The sequence below is a fragment of the Anabrus simplex genome, chromosome 4, assembly GCF_040414725.1.
Source record: "Anabrus simplex isolate iqAnaSimp1 chromosome 4, ASM4041472v1, whole genome shotgun sequence".
Classification (NCBI taxonomy): domain Eukaryota; kingdom Metazoa; phylum Arthropoda; class Insecta; order Orthoptera; family Tettigoniidae; genus Anabrus; species Anabrus simplex.
This window is the reverse complement of record NC_090268.1, coordinates 258,443,369-258,470,591: the sequence shown is the minus strand read 5'-3', so window position 1 is coordinate 258,470,591 and position 27,223 is coordinate 258,443,369. Positions and strand designations below refer to the sequence as shown.

General features: G+C 38.0%; 1 protein-coding gene across 1 annotated transcript in view; it reads left to right on the top strand.

The window, feature by feature from the left end:
* LOC136871864 (bolA-like protein 3) overlaps positions 1-26,715 on the top strand; it is an 80,675-nt gene extending 53,960 nt beyond the window's left edge. Inside the window, exons 2-4 of the mRNA XM_067145507.2 lie at positions 10,917-11,040; positions 18,553-18,641; positions 26,479-26,715. Coding sequence (XP_067001608.1) covers positions 10,917-11,040; positions 18,553-18,641; positions 26,479-26,541 — 276 coding nt within the window. The 3' untranslated portion in view covers positions 26,542-26,715. The remainder of the gene's footprint in view (positions 1-10,916; positions 11,041-18,552; positions 18,642-26,478) is intronic.
* The last annotated feature ends 508 nt before the right edge of the window (positions 26,716-27,223 follow it).

The window sequence follows — 27,223 nt, the reverse complement described above, 5'->3', positions numbered from 1 at the left end:
GGAGGTCAGTTTCACACTTTGATAGGCACAAAGACACGACACCACATTCTGTCATGCACAAAGTCACAACACTATCAACTAATATACGAAGATCAAAAATAACTTGAAGTCGCAGACGAATAGATTTGTAGTAGAAAGCCGCTAGCTCCTTGTGATCAGCGCGGCACATTCAAGGTCATGCGCTGCGGTCGAACGCCAAAGTAGAGTGGAGAATGTTTTGAAGGTCTAGAATTTGTCACGGTTGCGGGAGTTAAGTACGTATATAAAAATATACTGATTTGCGTCGTATATTTTTATATACGTACTTAACTTCCCGCAACCGTGACAAATTCTAGACCTTCAAAACATTCTCCACTCTACTTTGGCGTTCGACCGCAGCGCATGACCTTGAATGTGCCGCGCTGATCACCAGGAGCTAGCGGCTTTCTACTACAAATTATTCGTCTGCGACTTCAAGTTATTTTTGATCTTCGTATATTAGTTGATAGTGTTGTGACTTTGTGCATGACAGAATGTGGTGTCGTGTCTTTGTGCCTATCAAAGTGTGAAACTGACCTCCAATATTCATAAACATTGTACATGTTTTTACGGCTGATGATGACCTGGACTAAGGTCGAAACCGGTCCCATTTAAATAGGAATGTGATTACTGCATTTCTTTCTTTTAAGTATTGAATAGGTTGAACCTCCTTTTCAATTATTTAATTTTTAACATCAATAACTTCAATACGGAACAATGAAGTTTTTATCTTTAAATGCTTGTTGCTTGTTGTGTAAAAGGGCCTAACATCGAAGGTCATTGGCCCTCTTCACCCTCTAGCACAGCAACAAGTTCCAAATTCTTCCACGTGACTATGCCACTATGCAGGAATATCCATATAGATCCTTATTCCGATGAACCTCACTTTCGGAAAAAACGTCGGTTAGATACCTTTTCGCTGCATCGCTTCAATTGTTGGTTGTGTTAACAGATGAGGTGAGGAAACTAAAGAAACTAAATAAAGAGACTGGAGAAATCATTAAGTGCTGCTTATGATAAGTTAGATGAGAACGGTGAATTACTACGAAACAATCAGAAATTATCAGCAACTGTATTAAAAGTATTGAAGATCTGAAAACCAAGCTCAGTAGCTGCTGTCACTTGAGTGTGACCAGGATACTGTATTACATGTTATAATTCTCATTTTATGGTCCGTATTGAATTGTACATTAAAGTCAAAGAAATGATAATGTTTATTTTATTCCACCTACTCAATACATAAAGAGTGATTTTAATTAAGAATTATATCTTATGAAGAAAATTATAGAGACATGTTTCGCCCTTTATTTAAGGGCATCTTCAGCCTTAATCTCAAACCTGAAAGATAATAAATCAGGATCCTGATTGTTCTTAATTGTAGTTTATTTTTTAAAGAAAATTACAAATGATAAAAGTAAGGATGATGTAAGTATATGCGTCAAAAGATGAGCGAGAGGGATGACAGTAGTTAAGATATTCTTATAATAAAGCCTTACAAACAGTCGTAATTTATATACTTTTTTGAATTTCCTTGCCTAAAAATGTGGTAACAAGTTGCATATTAGTAGTTCTATAAGAACACAAATTGCTGCGTCGAATCTTGTTAAACGGCGCCCTGTAATGGTTGAGGGTGTTAGAAATAAGTTTGGAGCCTAAACAGTTCAAATTTTAGAATAATGACAAAGGAAAATGTTACTAATTACTCCAAGTGGAGTTTAAATACATTTTAAAGCTAGTGATGAGACATTTCTGCCGTTCTCTCAAATTATGCTGTAATATTCGGGAGATAGTGGGTTCGAACCCCACTGTCAGCAGCCCTGAAGATGGTTTTCTGTGGTTTCCTATTTTCACACCAAGCAAATGCTGGGGCTGTACCTTAATTAAGGCCACGGACTCTTCCCACTCCTAGCTCTTTCCTGTCCCATTGTCGCCATAAGACCTGTCTGTGTCAGTGCGACGTAAAACAACTTGCAAAAAAAAAAAAAAAACTGGAACAGGAAAAAAAACACGAAAGAAAGAAAATATTAATTTAAAGCTACATTTAGTTGATGGCAAACAATATTCTAGAGTTAATATGGTTGAAATTCATGGGGTCCCAGTTAAGCCGAGTGAAAATGTGTTGGAAGGGCATTGTAAGTAGAAATGAAAGATGATGATGTAGATGCATGTCACTGACTTCCCCAGTGCTCTGAAACACAAGTTCCTCCCATAATTATGAAATTTATTCATAGAGCCCTGAAATAAATCATGATAAACGAAAAGCGTGCAAATCATACTCTGTCAACAGTTGATTTTGGGTGTACTTTCAGTAATCCTATATATGTTAACGAAAGTGTGTGTGCTGAAAGGAGGAAATTGTGTTAAGCGAGGGAAGTCAAATGAAATGAAAATGTTAAATTTTTATGGGCTCGTAAAGGGAAGCCGTTTTTACGAAAGGGTGGGAAATACCCCAGTTTTCAGCATTAGTGAGGAAAATTATGTTTTAAAGTTTATGAATCAGTGTTCCAATGGCTAGTATAAATGTAAATAGTACATTAGATATTTCCTATCAAAATGTAAGAGGGCTTACGACAAAAACTGGAATATTGTTTGATAATATATTATTTAGTAATTTTGATATTATTGTATTGAATGAAACATGGCTAGTAGAAGGCATGTATGTCTCTGAAATATTTGATAATCAGTATATTGCTTACAGAAAAGATAGGGAGTTACTTGCTACCAAAAAGAAAACTTTTTTTTTTTTGCCTTACGTCACACTGACACAGATAGGTCTTATGGTGACAATGGGATAGAAAAAGCCTAGGAGTTGGAAGGAAGCGGCCGTGGCCTTAATTATGGTACAGCCCCGGCATTTGCCTGGTGTGAAAATGGGAAACCACGGAAAACCATCTTCAAGGCTGCCGGCAGTGGGACTCGAACCCACTATCTCCCGATTACTGGATACTGGCCACACTTAAGCGACTGCAGCTATCGAGCTCGGTAAAAAGAAAACTGGTGGAGGGGTTTTAGTGAGCATTAAATCTACATTATGTTCAGATAGGGTGAACTGTTTAGAATCAGAAAATGAATCAATATGGCTTAATGATCTATAATAAAAAGAAACACTATATTTCCCACTTTATAGTAAGTTAGAAACTTATATGCAGTTTTCTGACCATGTTGAACTTTATGCCACATTATTACAAGACAGTAATATGATAATACGACGTGACTTCAACATACCAGAAATAAGAGGAATTACATATGATTTGTCAAAGGAAAGTACTAAGGTCAGGCTGTCGTCTAGATTTTTAAATATGATAAATTTGGACTCAGTGAATGATGTCTAGAATGTAAATGATAACACACTGGATTTGGTATTGAGTAATCTTTTAAACTTTGTTGTAGTAGAGGAGGGGGGTTTGCTGATCTGGCACCCAGCTGTAAAACTGCCAACGCCAAGTTTTGGGCGGTGGGAAATAACCTGACTCCCTTTGGGCGAATGAGGCCCCTTAGGTGGCCACAGTGGAAGAAATGCCACTGGAATCCATTATGCAGTGTCTGTTCTTCAGGTTAGGGGCGGCTGCACAAGGCGTCTGTACTCCAGAGGAGCGGCCTCATTATCACCTCACTGGATCACATCCAGAGTTGTAATTCGGGACCTAGTCCCACACAGGTGACACCTTGACAGTCAACCATGGAAGGTCTTTTAACCTTTTGAACTCCATTACCTTTAGCGTATGCTTCCTGCTCCACTCCTAATTAATTTGTGCACTATTAACAGCTGTAGGATGAACAATGCAAAAGAATCTAACACAAAATATAAGTAGGTTACATGAATATATTTACAATTAGGCAGACAAAATACATTAATCCTTGTATGTTTTCACTGTGTGGTACTTTTCAAAACAGTTTTCTGGGTGGAGACCAGGTTTTCTCACTTTCTGAATTTTGACTTTAGCATATCTGTTGGTCTCGTTGGCAATTTGCTGGAATAACTCGTCACTAAAAATAAGTTGAAAAAATCCGTAAGGTGTTGAGGGATTGTTCCTACCTGATGCTTTGTATCCACAAATTGTTTCAGTGAATGAGAATGCAGGTAAATCAGGATCGCCAGCTTTCCACTCGTGCCATGGTTATGGAGGAGCATCACCACCTCTGGTTTTATTATCACTATCACTTTGTTCACTTTCACTTAAATTATTCACTAATAAATCATCCAAGTCAGTTGTTGGTTCATCATCGTCACTATCACTGTCCACTAACTGTTCTAAAATATCCAGTTCCATGAGTGAAAATGAAGCAGAAGCCATGTTTACATTCAAACAACAACATCTGTGAGCTTGCATAAACATTCGAGAATAACAGAGCTTAAAAATGTTACCACAATTCCCGCGAACTATTGTAAATGGGAAAATGTGTTCTCTCAGAGACCGTTAGCTAGCTCTACAATACCAGAACACGGCACAGTCGTCATACGAGCGCTGAAAGTACGAGAAATTGTCATGTCGAGTGGAGCTCGACATCAGAGTGCGAGTCAAATATTTTAATGTCGAATTGCACTCGACATAGGAGTGAAAAGGTTAAGGAATACTCCACCGGCTGAACCAAGAGTTCAGAAAAGGCAGCATTCAGATACGGTGGGCTGCCACCTAAAAGATACCGTGAAGTCGGAGGTATGGAAATACCCCAGTACCACATACACGAACGAGACAAAAAGAATCAAACCAAAGCAGATAACATACTTCCCTATACACATTATAAACTCACTCATGCAAACCGGTAAACTAAAAGTGATCACCGACATAATGGACCAACACAAAATTCTTATCATGGGATTACAGGAAATTAGAAACACTGACCAGGATGCCTTGGAATCTCAAGGGTACAGACATTATAAAGGTATACCCAGGAAGAGAGTGATGAAGAATGTCCCACAATTTGGAACAGGATTTTTGGTCAGCCTTAAAATAATAAACACACTTCAAGAATTCAAATCACAGTCTCCACGACTCTCAACGCTCACCTTAAAGGCATCTAATAAAATCTATACTATAATAAATGCCCATGCTCCCACTAATGATAAAAACATCTCCTTAAAAGACCATGAGGAAACAGAAGAATTTTGTGACCTATTGGACCAAACCATAGATAACATCCCCAAATACCATGTAAAATCATTAATAAGCTACTTCAACGCTCAACTAGGCAGAGAAAGAAAATACTGTGACATCATCGGAAAATGGCCAGCACACAAGAAAACAAATAAAAATGGAGAGAGACTAGTTGACCTTGTGAAGAAACCATACCTTAATCTCAAAATCTATATGTTTTAAGAGGAAACCTCAAAAACTCAAAACATGGAAACACCCTGACTACACTAAAGAAAAATGGCAACTGGATCACATCTGCATGGACATATACCATCACAAAGAGATCTATAACGTCAAAGTCCTCTGAGGAATAGACACAGGTTCAGATCACTACGTAGTTAAAATTAAAATTAAACTCACTCCCCAGAGGAGACGACAAAAGCAAGCCCCTAAAACTAAAAGAAAAATAGATATTACCCAGCTAATCAACAACAAAAATCACCAGAAGCAACTGAAAAAATAAAAATCAGAGATAAACTTGAAGACTTAGTACACAACCTTAAACAAATTGCAGAAGACCAGGCTCTAATTAAACCACGTAAAAAAAACCCAATGGTGGAACAGTGAATGTGATGAAACAGTGGAGAAAAGACATCAAGCATGGCTATTACATCAGTCCCAAAAAACAGAAATATCCTATCGAAATCTAGTAAAACAGAGAAAAGAAACTACTCAAGTCTTAAGAAGAATAAAAAAAACATCATCATAAGGACACACTGCGGTTAATTGAAGAACAATTCAATAAAACTAAATGAAGGGACTACTACAAAACCTTCAGAAAACAGCTCCAAAAATATGAACCTCCGACCGACCCTACTGATGAAGGATGAAAATGATAAGCTGGCTCGTACCAATAAAAACAAGGACACACTGCGGTTAATTGAAGAACAATTCAATAAAACTAAATGAAGGGACTACTACAAAACCTTCAGAAAACAGCTCCAAAAATATGAACCTCCGACCGACCCTACTGATGAAGGATGAAAATGATAAGCTGGCTCGTACCAATAAAAACAATGCAGAAATTCTGACTAAATATTTCAACAAGCTTTTAAATTGTGAGGAACCTACAGAACTCCTTCATTTGGACACCAACACCCCGATAAAAACATCACCAGCGAACGTCAATCCCTCCACAATAAAGGAAGTCTATCAAGCACTGAATAAATTAAAAAACTACAAAGCACCAGGAGAAGATCAGACCTTTGTGGAAATTTGGAAATATGCAGGAAGATCAGCAAAAGTTGCCTTCCATCAACAACTTGTCTCTATCTGGATTAAAGAAGAACTACCAGAACACTGGACAACTGCCCTCATTCACCCACTGCACAAAAAAGGAGACAAACCCGACCCTAATAACTACAGGGGAATCTCGCTCCTAGACATAACATTCAAAATATTTTCAATAATCATCCTTAATAGGATAAGTTTACAACTTGAGAAAGAACTAAGAGAATATCAAGGAGGTTTCAGACCCTGGAGGAGCTGTCCTGTTCAGATCATGAGTCTTAAGTTGATAGTGGACTATAACAGGAGAAGAAACAGAGATATGGTGATAACATTTGTAGATTTCAAGAAAGCTTATGATTGCATCCATAGAGAATCTCTGTTTAAAATTTTAAGATCCCCTTGGACTACACCCCCAAATAATACACATGATAAAATTGACTCTCGCTAACGCCAAATCAAAAGTGAAGTTTACGGGTGAAACATCAGAGACATTTGAAATTAAAACCAGGCTACGGCAGGGAAATGGGCTCTCACCACTATTATTTAATTGTGCTCTAGAAATGGTAATGAGGAAATGGTTTAGGAAATGTCTCCCAAAAATAAAGATTGGCCAAAAAGTAAAACAAATTGCCTGGGTTTCGCTGACAATTTAGCATTACTAGCAGTGGACACAAAAGAAGCAAAAACCCAGATATCAGAACTTCAAAACATTGCAAATAAAATTGGCCTCAAAATATCATTTGAAAAAACAGAAATTATGCCCCAAAAACCAACACAACTAAAAGAAGTTACATAAATGATAATAAAATCAAAATAGTAACTCAATTTAAATATCTTGGAGAAGTAATAGATTAGCTAAAGCACAAAAATTAACATGGGATATCTACAAAAAGAAATGTCTATCAATAAATGCAAAAATAAAACACTACAATGCAGTTATAAAACTGGAAGCGCCTTATGCAGCAGAAACACTTTTTCACCTGAATAAACAATCAAAGACTGACAGACTTCAGAAAATTGAAAGGAGGATTGGAAGAACCTGCATCAACAAAAAATACCAGAAAGATGGACAGTGGCGGATAATACCTAACAAAGTCGTGTACAAAGAGCTAGAACCCATTACAGATACTATGCGTAAGAAGAGACTAGGATTCTTTGGACATATCATGAGGATGCAGGATTCGAGACTTCTGAAACAACTAGTACAACACAATCTTGTCTCAAAAAATACCACAACAGGATGTAAATGGATCAGTGAAGGAAATAGGCCTTATGACAGAAGACACCACAAATAAGATACAATTGAATACAAAATTCAAGAATACAAACCTCCGCTTTATCCTTACACAAAACAAACCAACAACACGCATATTTTCAACTGAGGAAAGGGCACGAAGATTGGAGCGTCTGAAGAAGTACTGGGAGGACCGCAAAGCCCGAACAATCCCTTCAAAGAGACCTGAACGATGGACTGACTAAAGTGATCCTATGTGGTCATAAAAAAGAAGAAGAAGAAATTGACCCTCTAGCACCCAAGGTTAACCTTCATCCTCCATCATCTGTTAGTTCTAAAATGTTGAAGTTGTTTAAAGTAAATGAGGCCATGATTTATAATTCTAGAAAAGCAGATTTTCTGGAAATGTATATTCTTTTGAAAAATTGCAAATGGGAGGAAATGAGGGGTAAGCATGTCGATAAAGCTGTTTGTATTTTTTTAATGATAATATTTACTCGGTATTAGATGAATGTATTTCCAAAGTAAAACCTTATAAATGTAAATATCCTGCACAATTTACAAAAGGAATTATTAATATTTTAAAGTTAAAAGACAAATTCAGGAAGATAAAACACCTATTGGAAAACAATATGATCCAGTTTAAAATACTTAGTAGATCAAAAATCAAATGGTATATGAAGATTGTATATGTATTAATCACATTCATAGTTATTCGAAACTTGAAAGGTCGGCAGGACCTGATGGGGTACCTCCTTACATATTTAAGGGTTGTAAGGAATTAGTAATTGAACTTCTCCAGATATTATTTTATCTTATCTTACCTAGTTCTGCTTTCCCTAAACAAAGGAAGAATACCAAAGTTATGCCATTTTATAAATCTTGGATGAAACAATTAAATAAACACTACAGACCTGTTACATTTCTATTGTCTCCAGCGAATATATTTGAACGTATTGTATATGTTCATATTTTTAATCATATTAAATTAATTACCCCTTGTAATCAACATGGTTTTATGCCAAAGAAATCTATAGTAACCACTTTATGTAACATTTTTCAGTAAGTATAACTGAGATCGATAATCGTTCCCAAGTAGATGCTATTTATATGGACGTCCAAAAGGCTTTCGACAGAGTAGATTACAATTGTTTAATTACTAAATTAATAGCTGTAATTTAGATCCATCTCTGCTATCTCTTCTGGTTTCATATTTACAGCACAGAGGACAGTTTGTAAGCTATAGACGCTTCCCATCTTACAATTTTGTTGTAGCATCAGGCTCTAATTTAGGTCCCTTAGTGTCTCTCTTATTTGTAAACAATATTTCTAGTAAAATTTGGTTCTCTGAAATATTATTATTTCCTGATGATATTAAAATATAGAAATCAATTTCAAGTGTACATGACTGTTTAGAACTCCAGTCTGATTTAAATATCCTGGCAAAATGGAGCAAAATTTGCAAACTTGCCTTCAATATCAATAAATACAGGAAGATCACTTTTCCAACGAGAAAAGAGAAAAATAAGTTTCATGTACTCCCTCAATGATACCCAATTGGAATGAGTAAATGAAATGAATTAGGAATAATTTTAATGAACTAGTGAGTATCCAGTAATCGGGAAATAGTGAGTTCGAGCCCCACTGTCGGCAGCCCTGAAGATGGTTTTCTGTGGTTTCCCATTTTCACACCAGGCAAATGCCGGGGCTGTGCCTTAATTAAGGCCACGGCCGCTTCCTTCCAATTCCTAGGCCTTTCCTATCCCATCGTCGGTGCGACGTGAAGCAAATAGCAAAAAAAATTAACTAGTGATTTAACTTTCACTTCTTATATTGAAAATATTGTGAATAAAACATACAGGAACCTTGGGCTTTTAATTAGAAATTCTTATGGCCTAAGTAATGCTTTTATTTTGTTTGTATTTTGCATTAGTTAGATCAAATTTGGAATACGCCTCTATTATTTGGAATCCAGCAACGAGGTTACACAGAGATTTGATTGAAAGGATCCAGAAAAGTTTTTGAAATACATATATTTCAGACAAACTGGAGAAGATCCCAGATATTTACCTTTTTGCAAAATGATTGAAAAATTTGGGTTTGAAATCAGAAGAAAACATCAGTTGATGAACTTTCTTCATAAGCTTGTTAATAATGACATAGATGATATTGAACTATCTTTTCTACTTCTGTTATATGCACCTAGAATTCTGGCAGGTAAATTTAGGAACTCATTTTCCTTGCTGAGGGTTAATAGGTACAAACATACATTTAAATTCACGTCTGTATAGAATGATGTCACTGTATATTAAATTACTTCTTCTGAATATTGATTTATTTCAAAATAAAAAATCTGACTTCTTGAAATCTTGTAGGCATTTATTACAAGTAATGAATTAACTTAATGATGCCATGTTGTCTGTTTTTGTTTTTTGTTTATAATCTTTTGTTTGCTGTGTTCATTATTTTATTATTATTGACTGCGCGCAACAGTCTCACAGTTCAGTATGACTTACACTCTCCGCGCTCACACTGCGGTATTCATTCACTGTCCCATGACAATACCCAGTGTTTCCTCCCATGCTACTCCAGAACCCAACGTTTACTGCACGGCGGCTGGCCCAAGAAACTCCTCCACGGGCAGAACACTCCACAGACTACCTCCTCAACTCAGGCTGTCTCACTTAGTCTGACTGACTGACCGACCGACCTTTGTAAAGTGACTGAAAGGGTCTTGAAAAAGTTTACACACTGAACTTGACTCACTCACCAGCAGAGCTCAACTCAACTCAACTCAACTCTCTGGCAAGTTTCACCTGTTTTATATAGCTGGGGCAGCCCCATCTGGATGCTTCAAGAAAGGAGGCACCTCCAGAGTCCTCTCAAAAGCGAATACTCTGGGTGTGCACCATCCAGATCCTTCTCACGACGCCAGAGGCCTCCAATGAGGTCTGCTCCTCCCCATGACTTACATTTGATTGGTAGAACCCACTGCAGTACTAATCTTGTGTAAGAATGAGGTCATATTGTATAGAAATTTATATCACCAACCCAAAATATACCAATATAGTGATTAATTATTTGGTTGCATATGACAGATGTTGAGAAAGGTATGGAGTATCTGTAATATCCTTTTCATTTATGATATGACGAAGGTATATCTATGGTTTACGATATTACTTGAGTGACTCTTTATAATCGTCTTCTTATTGGATTCTGTTTCCTTCATTATTGAGATCAGTAGTTTGATGATATGCAATATACTGTCCCCATTACTTAAGACTAAACTTCTATTTCAGGTACTCTCTCGTCTTTGGAATGGACCTCAAGCAGTGTCGGGGAACATACTGGAGAACAAGCTAAAAGACATCCTAAAGCAATCTTTCCCATCTGCAAACATTATTGAAGTTACTGATATCTCAGGTACTGTTTTCCCTTTTTACTATATCCTTTGTAGTAGGTGGGCTGCTTCAGTTGGTAGAGCTAAATACTTACCTAATCATCTCAGTTCCTCAGGGGCATGTTCTTCACATCTTGATGGTTAAAGAGGAGAGATTATTAATTTTTTAGAAATAAAGTAGATGTGAAATTTACTAAGTTATTTATTAAAATAGCTAAGAAAACAAATCGCAAAGGAAAAGTAATAGTTTTACATTTTTTATATCCTGTGATGTAGACTTTCCTTCCTCTTACCTCAAAAAAGTCCATGAAATAGTAGATAACAAAACAGGATTTTAAGTACAATCCTTGTAATGAAGATTTTCCATGCAAGGAAAATAACTTGCAATATATTAGCAATCATCCATACGATGGAATCGGACCATGATTCAAAATTTGAAAGGGTTTCAAGTCGAAAGAACTGCAAAGACAGGAAGAGCCTGGATGGATGAACAAAAGAAACAGCATAGAGCCCATATGAAGGAGTACTAGAGGAAGAGGAAACTTCAGACAGAGAAAAAATGAAATTGTAGCATGATCCTCAGTGGTCAATTTATGCAGGAAAAAAAAAAAAAAAAAAACCATAAAGCCTACACAATCATGTGGAATATGTACAATAGGAAACGCTTATCCACCAAAGCCATTACTCTGCCACTACCATACAGTTGTTCTCCCAGAAGCATTCTATGCAATTGAGACGTCATCCTTAACCATGAACATCAAGGACATACAGAAAATAGAACGGCAGATACTCAGGAAGATGTTTGGACTCAAGTTTCAAGACAGTATCTAGAAGCATAAAAGCTCAGAAGAACTGTATTGTACGACTAAACGATTCTCCTCAGTTGCACAGAAGAGGCGTATGAAATTTTACGGACACATAGCATGAAATGACAGCTCTCGATTGACCAAAAAAAATGTTGTCATCATTAATGGAACCCGACAAACCAAATTACACTAGTTGGTAGACACTCAAAGCGACTTTGCAGAAATTAATATTGATCCACTGGCAACTAGACAGACCACACACAGACAGAAAATCAATTCACATAAGTTCACATCCAGGAACCCAACAGCTAGGAACTTGAAACTCAAATATACTTGGACACAAGCCCATTGTGAAAGGATGGAGGAAGTTTTGGGAAGATAAGAAGAACAAGAAGTCCAGTGCTAAATAATGGTTCTGTGTGCTCCTTAGAGGGCAAAATGCATTATATATAATACAATAATAATAATAATAATAATAATAATAATAATAATAATAATAATGTTATTGGTTAAACTTCCCACCAACTACTTTTACAGTTGTCAGAGATGCCGAGATGCTGGAATTTTTTCCTACAGGAATTCTTTTACGTACTGGTAAATCTACCAACACGAGGTCAGCGTATTTTAGCATCAGGCTGAGCCAGGATCGAACCTACCAACTTGGAGTCAGAAAGCCAACACTGTACCATCTGAGCTACTCAGCCTGACAGGTGAAAAAGTGACTGACTATCTTCTAGGAAAATAGGCACTGAAAGGTCGCGCTTAGAAAGAGAAGAGATATTCTCAGAGGGACATCATCAAAAATTTGTAAGCAATATTTACATTGTAACCAAGGGAAAGTGTTCAAACAAAACAGAATTGGATATTTTTATTTATTTTTTGCTAGTGGTTTCACGTTGCACCGACACAGATAGGTCTTATGGCGACAATGGGATAGGTAAGGGCTGGGATTTGGAAGGAAGTGGCCGTGGCCTTAATTAAGGTACAGTCGCAGCATTTGCCTGGTGTGAAAATGGGAAACCACGGAAAACCATCTTCAGGGTTGCCGATAGTGAGATTCGAACCCACTATCTCCCAGATGCAAGCTGACAGCAACGCGCCCCTAACCGCACAGCCAACTCGCCCGGTGAATTGGAAAATGCAGATGCAAGAAGATACTTTCACCTAGGATTTTAAAGAAATTGAGGAATATGGATCTTAATAACATGAAATTGACTAGCAAGAACTTGAACATGAAAATCCTTGAAACGGGAGAGAGGGTCTGAAAGTCTGTAGACATCACAAAAAATAAAACCATCAATAGCTCAGAACCACCTTCTATAGGCTAAAGGACTTCAGAATTGGAGTTTTGTGGACTGGATGAAAGTATCCCTGTCTTATGTAACTATGTTATCATATTTTTACTTCAGTCCCCAACAGTACAGTGCGATTGTGTAACACATTTTCATTTTAGTGAAATCACACATTTGTAAAAATTAGTTCTGCTGTACAGTATTTCTCCATCTGTCCTTTGAAAAGCTGCAAATTTTGTTGAATTAGCTTTCAGGCAGGCTGCAATGATGAGTCCTTCTTCAATGTGTCTGAGGAATCCAGTCGGTATGTGCAGAGAAGGCCCAATGAAGAATTTAAACCAAAATGTGTACGGCAAAACGTAAAGTATCCTACCTCTGCCATGATTTGGAAAGTGATGTCTGTGCTTTATAAAGAGCCTCTTTACTTTGTAGAAGGAACTTTGAAGTAGGAACAGTATGCATTAGTGCTTCGAATCAATTATTGCCTCAGGTTCATTAGTGGTTTGGCAACATGGAGTTCATCTTCATACATTATGGGGCACCATGTCATAAAGCAAAAAAACTGTGTCCAAGTTTCTCCTAGAAAACAAAGCCATAGTGCTCCCATGTGCTGGTAATTTTCCAATCATGTACCCCATAGGAAACCTGTATACAGTTCTGAAAGGAAAGAGTAAAAATTGAAACAAAAAAAATGTTACAACCAAAGATCAACTGAAGCTAAGACTGAACACACAGTGTTTGTAATTTGTGCTACGGCGGCTGCCTCAGCCGAACTTATGTTACGCGTGGCCGCCTTGCTTTAAGCGTATATACAATCTAATATGAAATCTTACCTTATAAAAGATGCTGGAAGTGTCGTCCTTCCTGGGTTATACAGGCATTGTATCTGGTAACCACATTCTGGCCAATGTGAGTGAGTTCTGCCACTGTAATGTTTCTGATTTCGTTCATAATGTTTTCTTTCAGTTCCTCCAATGTGTGAGGATTTGTTCGATACACCTTTTGTTTCAGTTAACCTCACAAGTAAAAACCACACACTGTTAGATCTGGAGAACGCAGGGGAAATAGACCAGTACTGATCACTCTGTCTGCAAATACTCCCGAGGTTGTAAGAAGGGAATCTTCTGCTGTATGAGCAGGATCTGAATCTTGTTGAAACCACCCCACACAATTTTTCGTCTTCCATTAACTGATGGAAGGACGGCGTCAAAATGTCATCTTGGTACCTCTTTGCATTTACTGTTGTCTCAAAAATAAGAGGCCCAGTTATTCGTCTTACACTAACAGCAAACCAAACACCGATCGTCCTATCATAATGAGGGACTTCATAAACACGATTAGGATTTTCGGCACACCAATAGTGAGAGTTATGACTGTTCACATGACCATTAAGATGAAACCAGAACTTTTACATATGAAAATACGGTGTTGCAACGATAACTGTCTGACCGTGTTAACAGCTGAGATTCAGACTGGCGACTGATACTTGCCAAGTCGAACATGTGCAGGCTACTTGCAAGATCAAGAACTGTCGTGCACCTCCCATACTGGAGCTTACATTTCGAAGAGTAAAAAACATTGCTTCGACAGTCTTAGTTTATATGAGAGACCCTGTACATACATCATGTATGCATCTTGTAGAAACCGAGCTCGATAGCTGCAGTCGCTTAAGTGCGGGCAGTATCCAGTCTTCGGGAGATAGTAGGTTTGAACCCCACTGTCGGCAGCCCTGAAGATGGTTTTCCGTGGTTTCCCATTTTCACACCAGGCAAATGCTGGGGCTGTACCTTAATTAAGGCCACACCACGAACCTGCTACGCAGGCGTAGCAGGGGGAGAGGTGATACTCCCACGTGGCGCGTCCCAGGTGGCAGATAGGGGGGTCCTAACCGGCTTGCCGGCGGACTTGAGGGAAATAAAATACCTCTCGCGGACCAAACACACACCCCCTGTGGGTGGGGGAGGCAGACGAATAATATACCCACGGTATTCCCTGCCTGTCGTGAGAGGCGACTAAAAGGGGCGACCAAGGGATGATTGCATTCGAACCATGAAACTACATGTGCTTAGTACCACCACGCGGAGAACACCAAGGGTCGCTTTTACTTGTGCGTAGTACCACTATATTAGGTACGAAATAGGTTCATGATTAGTAGCACACAGGAGCACCGCGCGGTCGGCTTTTGCAGTACCTGTGATTAGTACCACCATATGAGCGGGACCATGGGATGATAGCTACCATGGTTCTGCCTTGCCTATGATTAGTACCCACTATATGAGGAACACCACGGGATAGGGAGAGGTCCCTGCGGTTAGTACTCTCATGTGATGAACACCATAGGTTTGCGTTGCCTGTAAATGGCGCTGCAAAGTGAGAAAAGCATAGGTCTGTATTACACGTCGAATTTCATAACCTCTGAGTAGTACAATAATGTGTGGAATACCGCAAGTCTCTGCTACTTTTGATTAGTACCGCAACAGGACGGATACCATGGTTCTGCATTACAAGGGATAAGTATCATTCTGAGGGGCCTCTGATCTGTATTTTGGACCCATTTAGACACCAAGCATTCTCGATTCAGGATTGTGCTTTGGAAGTGGTCCCTTGGTCTGTACTACTATTAACTATGATAGTTTTTTGAGACGGATCCACTGATTGTTTTAAATTCATTTTCATTCATTCATTCATTCATTCATTCATTCATTCATTCTTCATGACATTTTTTATTTTGGTCAGTGGATGATTTTGAACTTTTACTTTGTCGTTTCATTTCGTACCATTAGGGGCCGATGACCTCGATGTTAGGCCCCTTTAAACAACAAGCATCATCATCATCATCAATTAAGGCCACGGCCGCTTCCTTCCAACTCCTAGCCCTCTCCTGTCCCATCGTCGCCATAAGACCTATCTGTGTCGGTGCGACGTAAAGCAATTAGCATCTTGTAGAAAACATGCCTGAAAGGCTGGAAAGACATACCAGGTTCTAGACCTCTTGATATTCCATTGCAGTGTGTGATGATTCTAGGTACCGTAAAAAATGTTTAAAAAAATCTATCTCTGTACTCTAAACATTGTGTTTGAATAGCATGATTTCAGGAATAGTTTCATGCAGATTTCTAATACCAAGAATAAAATGCACATTAAAAATGTTTACCAAACAAGGACATCAAGAAAATGTTTCCTGATTCAAAAACAGCTTCAAAGTACGGTTGTGCAAGAACAAAAACAGGAGCACTAGTTAAAACTTTGGCTTCTACAGTCGAGGGAAAGGTAACTGAGTTAATGAAGTCCCAAACCTTTACCCTGCCAACAGAAGGCAGTAGCAATCTATATGACAAAAAACTCTACCAATTAGTTGCGACTCTTTTCAATGGGGAAACTGCACAAATTTCAACAATAATTCTTACAATTCGTGAATCCAACAACAATACAAGCAAAAGAATATTCAGTGTTTTGGATGATGAACTGAAGAAGAAAGGGTTCTGTGGGATAACTGCGTAGGTTTTGCATGTGACAACTGAAGATGGTCAACGATGATTAATAATTTATCAAAAGGGGTGTTTGATGGATTTCCAACTTCTTTGAAATAATTTAAGAAAATACTAGGTAAACAACTAGTAGGGAATCTGCCATCTGGGCGACAGCCCTAAATACAGATCTGTGGTGACTGATTGATCATACACCGATATGGAGCCCTTCTTTTGTGGAAATCATTCAGCATACATCTCTATACCTGCACAAGTATTCTGTTATGCTTCGTCATAAATGAAAATCATGTCCAAACATTCCCTCGATGTGAACTGTGCCATGGCTAAGCAGTATATGTTCACTAGATACATACAGTTCCTGTTGGGATTGTCAAGATTTCATCACAGTTTGTTGGTCCCCTCCACCCTTTATTTCACTGTAGCTATATTACCACATGTTCTTTGCTATCATTCACTTCATAACTTTTTAATGTTTTACCACTAAACACATTGAGATGCAGGACAATTAACCAATAAGCAATTGTTCAGACACTTATTCCTAGGTGTTTGTACACTCCATCGTCTTGCATTTCGAGCCATTAACTCTTTACATAACTAATTTCATTGTGATCTTATAGTGCAATGGTGCAAACTACAGACCTGAAACTTTTGACATTGTTATCCTCTCCCCAAAATTTAATTCCTGTGTTAATTTGATGCATCAGTTACCTTCCACCTTGCCCCCTATGGGTGGCGGCACTAGAATAGCACCCACAATATCCCATGCCTGTCATAAGAAGTGATTAAAGGGGCCACTGGGGCTCTTGACTTGGGAGCATGGATTGGCAATTACAGGGTCCTTAGCTGAGTCCTGGCATTGCTTCCACTTGTGTCAGGTTCCTCACTTTCATCTGTCCTATCTGACTTCCCTTCATCAACTCTTGTTCTTTTCTGACCCCGACGGTAGTACATTTCTGAGGCCTAGGGAGTCTTTCATTTTCATGCCCTTAATGGCCCTTGTCTTCCTTTGGCCGATACCTTCATTTTTGGAAGGTAAGATCTTTTCCCTCTGATTAGCATTAATAGAGGATGGTTGTCCAGTTGTACTTCCTCTTAAAACAATAATCACCACCACTACCACCTTCAATCCTGTGTATTTAGCAAAAACTTCTTACTTAGCATCCTCTTCAATAGGTGTTTATCATATGGCCCTCTAGACAAGGAGAATTCTGCCTAATAGACACATTGCTAAAGAAATAACCAATAATTTTGAATCTTGACTTGATTACATCATAAAATTTTCTCATTATCACCATATAATATTTATTAATATTTGAGAATTTGTCCTTTTATGCAGTTTGGTAGGGTCATATAATGCTCCTATTGGTTAGTATCTTATTTTTAAACTCAGACAATGAGAAGGAAATATTGTGGTGGTTACAAATCCATAGAGGACTGACTAGTCTTTCTTTCTTTCTTACGAACCTTATTCAGCAGACACAGTACCTGTAAAAGTAATTCCACTACTGTAGTTCCACATACCTTGTTTCCACCCATTGACAATCCCAACAGGAACTGTATGTATCTAGTGAACATATACTGCTTAGCCATGGCACAGTTCACATCGAGGGAATGTTTGGACATGATTTTCATTTATGACGAAGCATAACAGAATACTTGTGCAGGTATAGAGATGTATGCTGAATGATTTCCACAAAAGAAGGGCTCCATATCGGTGTATGATCAATCAGTCACCACAGATCTGTATTTAGGGCTGTCGCCCAGATGGCAGATTCCCTACTAGTTGTTTACCTAGTATTTTCTTAAATTATTTCAAAGAAGTTGGAAATCCATCAAACACCCCTTTTGATAAATTATTCATCATAATAATTGCTGTAGTGAAGCAGCTTGTATTTACTGTATACCCTGTTGAAGGTACATGCTGTTTACAGTTTTTCCTCATCTTTCAGGTGGATGTGGTGCAATGTTTGAAATTATGGTTGAGGCTCCTGAATTCAAGGGACTGAACACTGTAAAGCAACACAGGTTGATCAATGAGGTACGTAAGGATTTCTGAGAATTTTATTATAATATTTAATATTAAACACAATGTGTAGATACGATTTTTAAAATAGAGAAATTCACTGTCATTAGAATGCTTCACCTTTAGCATAATGAGAAAGAGGGAGTGTTCTTTGTGTGAAGTCGAACAGGTGGTAGAGCGAACAATGTGAGCTGCAGATTTCACAAACACAGTCGCTGGATACCTGGTGGAAACCTTTCTTACTATAAATACGGTGATGAAAGCCTTGAATTGCTCCTTTCGCATAGAGGTGACGTAGCTCAAAATTGGCTGATTTTCATTCATCATTGTTCATGGTGGGAGTATTAAAGAATTCTGGGTCTATATCTGTAGTTTTCTCGAGTTGTTCGTCCAGAAACCTTTTGGTAGCTGGGGTTGGTGTCAGATTTTAAGTTGTCATCGAGTCTTCTATGTTTCTGTTAGCTGGTATACAAGTCAATTTGGTGAAAACTTTGAGATGCTGAGTGCTCTTTTTATGTATCTGGCTTTAGTTCTGTCCAAAGTTTTCAGATTTCTGTATGAAAGGTAGAGCCATGTTATCTCAATTGCGTACAATGCTACTGGTGCAACTTTCAGCTTGAATAATGACACTGCTGTTGTTAGTGAAAGGGATTTGAGATTGTGAATCTCCATTGTAATCTTTATCGCAGCCACTGTTGTATCTTCAGTGTGCCTTGTGAAAGTGAATCCAGTGACTTGTAGAGTCACCTCTTAATATTTGAAAGATTTGACTATTTCAGCTCTTTGGTTTCCGCAGGTAAATCCTGTATATCTGTTGATGACAGTTTCCCTCCTTTCCAGAACTTCATGACCTTACTCTGGTTTATATGAATATACAAGTCAATACAAGTCTTTTGAGACCATTCCACTAGTCTATTAAGAGCTTCTGAGAATTTGAAACCAATACCCTGTCATACTGTCATAGCACTGCTTTCTGAATTTAAAAACAAAACAAAAATAGTGACATGAAATAAGTGATCCTGTAACGATTAAGAGAGTGAGGGTACCACAGAGCAGTATTATTGGACCTTTATGTTTTCTTATGTTTATAAATTATATGATTTAAGAACGGAATCATAGATCTTTATACTGTAAAGAGTAGTAAATTAGTTAAAGGATTGTGGGTGACAGGAAAAAGACATCAACAATATTGTGAGGTGGACAGCAGACAATGGTATGATGGTAAAGGGAATGAAAAGTCAGTTTGTAAATGTCACCAAGGGGGAAATTCCTCTCAGTTTTAATTACTGTGTTGATGGCATGAGAATACCTCGTGGGGATCATTGTAACTACTTAGGTGTTAATATAAGGAATGATCTTCATTCAGGTAATTACAGTAACAAGGTTGTAAATAAAGGTTACAGATCTCTTCATAACCCTTTCAGACCTGAAAGAAAACTGGTGGTGTGAATTTGTGCTTGTATGCCAAAAACTGACTAAAATGCTCGTAAATACATATTTCAGTTTATTTACTAAATAAAAATTAACATCTGAAAAAAAAAAAGCACCCACACAATTGTGTGTGTCAGGACTTACTTCACTACTTACAAAAAAGAAAAATTATATCAGTGCACGTGAATATACATAAGTACATGATCACATGTTCTATTTTGCAGTGTGGAATAATTTAAAACAATTAAAATCTTTGTTCAAACACAAGTACACATTACATTTTCTACACTGAGGACGAGTTTTGCTTTTACAGTCCTTTTGGCGGTAGCACCTTATCCTCAGACCTGAAAGAAAACTGGAGGTGTGAATTTTTGTTTGTACATCAAGAACTTACTAAAATGCTCTTAAATACATGTGTATACAGTTTATTTTACAAAATAAGAACTATCGTCTGAAAAACAACACCCACATAATTGTGGGTGTCAGGACTTAATTCACTACTTACAAAATATAAATTTAAAAAAATGAGCTCTGGACATGTGAATATACACATGTACATGATCAAATGTTCTATTTTACAGTGTGGAATAATTTTAAACAATTAAAATCTTATACATTATATTTTTCACGTAGAGTAGGAGTTCTGCTTTCACAGTCCTTTTGGTGCAGCACCCAGCACTCCCGCATGCATTGCCTGCAAGGAAACCTTGCCCACACAATTGTGCATATCAACATTCAAAACCACATGGTATTACGTACGATGTTGTAAGTTCACAATTTACGTTCGCTGAAAATTTATACACTTCACTGATTACATTCTGATATTCAGTAAAGCTTCTAGATTACTGTAATATGAACACAATAAATAAATACTTACTTTAGGCATTACTGCTTCCCGCCATCTTGCCGATGAACTGTATTTTAAAACTCTTCTTTCTGCCCCCCCCCCTGGTGGTGAAGCACTAAATAAATAAAAACTGAAGTTCCTGTTACATGTCCCACACAAGAACTGAAGTCCGTCAAATAAACTCAGACATAAATAAAATACGACCCCGTACCATTGTGCATACGCACTCTGAAAGGGATAAGTTTATGAGCATATTTAGGAGTTGTAGTAAGGATACCAATATGCAGAAAATGAATCGCCATCATCTCCCATGTTCCCAAGATAATGGAAGGGATATTGGAAAGAAGAATTAGAGAAAAGGTGAAAAGTCAGTTACAAGAGAAACAATTTGGATTCAGAAATGGAAGGTCAACAGTGGGACCCATTTTCATTTTGAGACATTATGAAAAAGAGATGGAAATATGGTAAGGATATCCTTCTACTAATTTCCATAACCAGTCTTCCATTTTCTGTCAGTTCACTTCCCAAGTATATGAAGTGTTCTACTATTTCCAGTTCATCATCTCCAATTTTGATAGTTCCTTTTTCTTCTTTACTTCATCTTCTCATCACCATTGTCTTGCTCTTCTATGCCACCAGAGATCTTTTACATGCCGACATCGTACGACATAGAGTGTCGAATGGACTTTTTTCCGCCCTTCAAAAATCTGACTACCTCTGCAGAGTTTGAACCCGCTATCTTGGGATCTGGAGGCCGACACTCTACCACTGATCCACAGAGGCAGCTAACGTAATTCACTTAATCTCATAAATGGATGCTATCCAGGCTCAATAGGTATCCACAACTCCCAGTATAATTCTTTGCAGGACCTTTCCATCATAATGGAGGAGCAACGCATCCTCTCAGTCCACTGTGTTAAAAGTAACTGAACATCGTTTCATTGTCAGTAAGCGGCAAGAATAGAACCACGTGACTACCAGCCACAATAATACTATGGTTGCCAGCAGAGCGCACCACCATACGGAAAAGAAATAAATTACACTTGTACATGCATGAGCACTAGGTGGGGAAAGAAAGAAGCAAGTAACATATCCAAGGATCGAAAATTCAAATAATTTAAGAGAGGTTGCAGAGTGCCATAAGGCAAAATAAATAGTTAAATAAATTAAATATTTGATACTAATTTCCAGTTATGCTTAAAAGCAACCCAAAAATATCACGGAAGGCGGGGACTAGGTTTAGTCACGTCATAGTTGAACTGACATGCTTTTGATGAGCCCAAATGGCACATTTTGGGTGAAGCACTGCGCACGTTCATGGCCTAAGAACCTGATAGATGGTTCTGTTGCTGTGAAGTTTCAACCTTCGGCCATGAAAGCCTTAATTGGAATTGAGAGATCTGTCAAGATCATCACACCCGGGAAACTGGAGCTAGAAAATGATGATGGTGATGATATCTGTCTAGATAGACCCTCAATAAGTGTTGAAGCAAGCCCTCCTGATAAATGTGGAAAGCAGAAACAAGCTCATCAGGGACTGAGAAGAAATCGATGTAGAAGAACTGGGACTGAAGTGGAGATAGCCAGTCTATCTGAAGACAGCAGTGTATGAAGATGCAGAGACTGTCCTTGCCCTTGTTTGTTCTGTGCCTCCCTCTCCCCACATTGACCTGCCATTCGGTTTATCCTATTTTGTGTTCCTTTCTGTGTCTATGTTTCCATATATGATGTGATTTGCAGTTGTTTGTTCCTTTCCATTACATATTTTTCTCTTTGAGTCATATATCCTTCTTTGACTAATACATACTTTTATATTTAACTAGTCATATGAATTCTAACTTCATTTGCTGTTTCTTTCTGCAGGTGCTATCAGTAATATTCCAGTATTTGTTATAAACAATTCTACTTATAACACTTTCACTCTACCAACCTGCATTTTATAATTTAGTTAGCTTCTTTCCACTGTTCAGATCATCAGCTATACCTCGGTTTGAATATTGATTTGAATTTGAACTTCCTCGTTTGTGCTTTGTTTTTTATAGGTGATCTAGAAATCTTGCACTGGATGGATTGCCACATAGTTCCAGGATCGTTCTGAATAAACTGCCATTCATTATAAGTTGTTATGTTTCCTAATAGATTTAGATCTGCCATGGATGCCAGCACAAATGTTCAGCCTGATCTCTTTTCAATGAGGAATACGAAGTCTCAGCACATACACCTTCCTTGTGTTAAATCATTTTCTTGCAAAATCTGTCAAATAGTTTCTTTATCACTCTTCTTTCCTTCTTTGGTGTTTTCTCATCAAGGTGCAGGCCTTCCACTTAATCTGGCTGGTTATATAATATATCATTCAGGAACCACCCGAGTGCTCAATTGGTTTGAACAATTTCACCAGTATTTTCAGTATTTACAACTATTTTTTATATGCAAGGATGCCAGAGCATGAATTGCACCCAATCTTTTCCTTTCTGTCTATAAAGTTTTTAAACCACTTGAAACCTTGAGCATGAGAAAACATTTATTACCATTCTGTATATTGGAAGCAAAGTATCCCGAGACCATATTCAGCAATTTGGGTTTTTTACATAGTAAATAGGTATGTTAACCTTTCACTGACTCTCCTCTAAAATAACTGATACGTGACTTAGGACACTTTACTTCCAGTATACAACATTAACCCCTTCGGTGGGCGAAGCCACGAGATCTCGCGGCTACAAGTCGCTTATTCGGTGGGGAACGCGGATATATCCGTCGATTCGAATTATATATTTTTTCTCAGTAGCCTGCCTGCAGAGGTTTATTTCCTTTTTAGCAGCATATTCTGGATGAGTCTGCCCTCTGATGTGATTTTTTTCAATTACGTTATCCCAATACAAATGTGTCATCCACCAGTTGCAACATAAAGAACGCAGCTGAGTCCGGGCAAGAACGACCTAAGGCCTAATAGCTCCGCGCTGAAGCTTTAGCTCATCGCCTAATCATTTTTTTTTTTTGCTAGGGGCTTTACGTCGCACCGACACAGATAGGTCTTATGGCGACGATGGGATAGGAAAGGCCTAGGAGTTGGAAGGAAGCGGCCGTGGCCTTAATTAAGGTACAGCCCCAGCATTTGCCTGGAGTGAAAATGGGAAACCATGGAAAACCATCTTCAGGGCTGCTGATAGTGGGATTCGAACCTACTATCTCCCGGATGCAAGCTCACAGCCGCGCGCCTCTACGCGCACGGCCAACTCGCCCGGTATCGCCTAATCAAGCCTTGGATGTAATAATATTGCTGTAGAAGGGATTTATAGAAATTATGACACGGAACAGACTTCTCTGATGACATTTTAGAACTGTGACCTGATTTATTATCCCCAGTCTTGAGTTCATCCTTCACGACTGGAGTGTGTGTTTATCGCGAGTTACAAAGCATTTTATTATCGTACGCATACGTAATTCTGTCCTATTTCATGATTTCCGGCCAAACTGCTGAGACCAGGGTTCTATTTGATCCTTTTTCTTACATTTTTTCCGCTAAAATATCTATAACGAATTACCGGCTTCCACTGTTAGAGGAAGACGATTTACGGGTCATGATAAACAAAATGTTGGAATTTAGTGGGGAGAATTGTGATTTTATGAAGTAAGTTCTGCCGAAGGGGAATTCGAAAGTGACAGGAATTTACCTGGAAAAAGTACTGCAAGCTCGAATATACAGGATTTGGGCGTAGCTGATGCGAATGTTCAGCAGTCGCAAAAGAGATAACATGTGTTCGATTCCAGTTCAAGTAGCGATCATGACAGTTGTGACGATAATACTGATTACAATCCAACCATTGCAAGTTCTTCGTCAACTTATACTGAAAATGGACAAAGAAATTCTCGCTTTGATCCAAATTTCCATCATGATGTAAAAAGAGTGCTTTTAGGGAAAACAAAACTGAGCGAAATATTGTAATTCCTTTCTTATGACGAGATATGCCAGAACATAGCTGAACAGACAAAAGATGCCGAGCAGGAAATCGCACATAAATCCTAGTTTAGTAAGACAAAAGGAAGAAATCGAGATCAAGACCGTGTCCGGACAAATAAGGACGAAATAAAGCTTCTTATGGCCATACTGTTGCCGCAGGGGATTGTAGAGAAACCTAAATTAGGACACTATTTCTCTCAATCGCTTGTTCACTACGTCTACTTTCAATGAACTGATGACACAGAAGAAACTTTTTTCTCGCCAGATTGAGTGGCCTGGCCAGCCTCCTGACCCCAACTTGGCAGGTTCGATTCTGGCTCAGATCGGTGGTATTTGAAGGTGCTCAAATACGATGGCCTCTTGTCAGTAGATTTCCTGGCATGCAAAAGAACTCTTGCGGGACTAAATTCCGGCACCTCAGTGTCCCCGAAAACCGTAAAAGTAGTTAGTGGGACGTGAAGCCAATAACATTATTATTATTATTATTATTATTATTATTATTATTATTATTATTATATTTTCCTCCACAGCTTTTTGCATATCTCTGACAATGAGGTGAATAATGCACAACTTCCTCCCAAAATATACGAGATAAATCCAGTATTTGACCACCTGTTAGCAACATTTTCGGAAGCTTATACCCGTGGTGGCAAAATGTCAATTGATGACAACCTCTTGCTATGGAAAGGGTGGCTAGAGTGGAAAGTTTACATAACAAGAAAACGATCGCGTTTCGGAATGGAATTATATAAATTATGCGAAGGCAAGACAGGTTATGTAACATGACCTGCTTCCGTTTGTATCATAATGATCAGCTGTAAAAGACATAACACTGTGAAGACTGTAAATACTGTAAATATTACCTGTATTGTAGTGTAATATAGTCCGTTTATGTCACTTATGAATTGTAGGGAGGCGATATAAACTTGATCCCTCGAAAGCGCTAACTAACATAACAGAAAAATTCGTGAGTATTATAATTTATTCCATTGTACATCTTTTAAGTACATGTAAACTTTGTAAATCTACAATTTACATATGCAGAAACATTTATTTACAGGCAGAGATTGATAGTAAACTGCCTAAAATATTCAGGTGAAAGTTAATGTATAGACAAAAACCAGAGTTTTGCTGTTAGGAAGAAGCAATCTCGATTTCACAGTGTGAAAGCACTTAGTACGTTTTTGCACAAAGTATTGAAAAATTAAAATAATCAAATTTTTCAACAATGAAATACATTATATTCAAGTAAATATTTCTCTTTTGGCCCTTCAATAGTTCATTTTAGTCTAAGATTGTTTTTAATCAAGTAATTAAATATTTCTTCAATCAGGGAAATCGCTCCCCACCTGGGAGTGAGCTAGTGTGAACCGAGCTCCCCGCTTAAGGGGTTAAAGTTGTTTGTATTTCTTTAGCAGATTTTCAAAGTGTTATATGAGATGTCACATAAAAACAGAACTCCCCTCTAACTCTAGATAGAGGAGAGAATGCAGGCCAGTACACTACCCTGCTTCCTGGTTGTTTTCTAGCCACACAGTGTATATCTATAAAAATGTTCCTTTAAAAGTTTATTTTAATGTGACAGGGATTGATGGTGTTATGTTTCATGTTTTCAGGCTCTTAAGGAAGAAATCAAGGACATGCATGGGCTCAGGATTCATACATCAGTACCATCATGAAGACAGTATGCTTTGTATTTTAAATTTGTACATATGTAAAGAGTGATATTATAATGCTCGAAAATGTTCATTTCTACACAAAAATTAATTTTATTTTCAAATGTTCATGGTTTTGTTACGTAGTCCAGTTGTCTAGTTAAAAATATAAGTTTTTGGTTTTCATTTTTGATATAATATGTTTCATTTATTGAGATTAGCAACATCCTGGCTTCAATTCTTGTAACAGTATTGTACTTTTCTTTTATAGTCTCATACTTACTCTCACTCCCAATTGTCTCCTTTCATTTACCCATCTATCTATCTATAGTATCATATGGCTTTTAGTGCTAGGAGTGTCCAAGGACATGTTCGGCTCACCGGTGCAGTTCTTTCTATTGATGCCCATGGGTGACCCACACATCCGGGTGTTAAGATGATGATGATGATGATGATGATGATGATGATGAGATAAGGAGAGGTGAAACCCGGTATCAGCACATCGCCTACTCCCGATGAATAACACCAATGAGTCTGCTCAAAGCTTAACAACTCCATGAGATGGACGAATCACAATCAACAGCATCATATGCCCTCACTCCATAGAACACTGTGGAGAGGTTTGGAATCGAATCCAGGCTTTTGGTATGCAATCTAGTGAAAATTATACTGCACCAACTCTCCTGCCTTGCCAGCAATGTTCTGA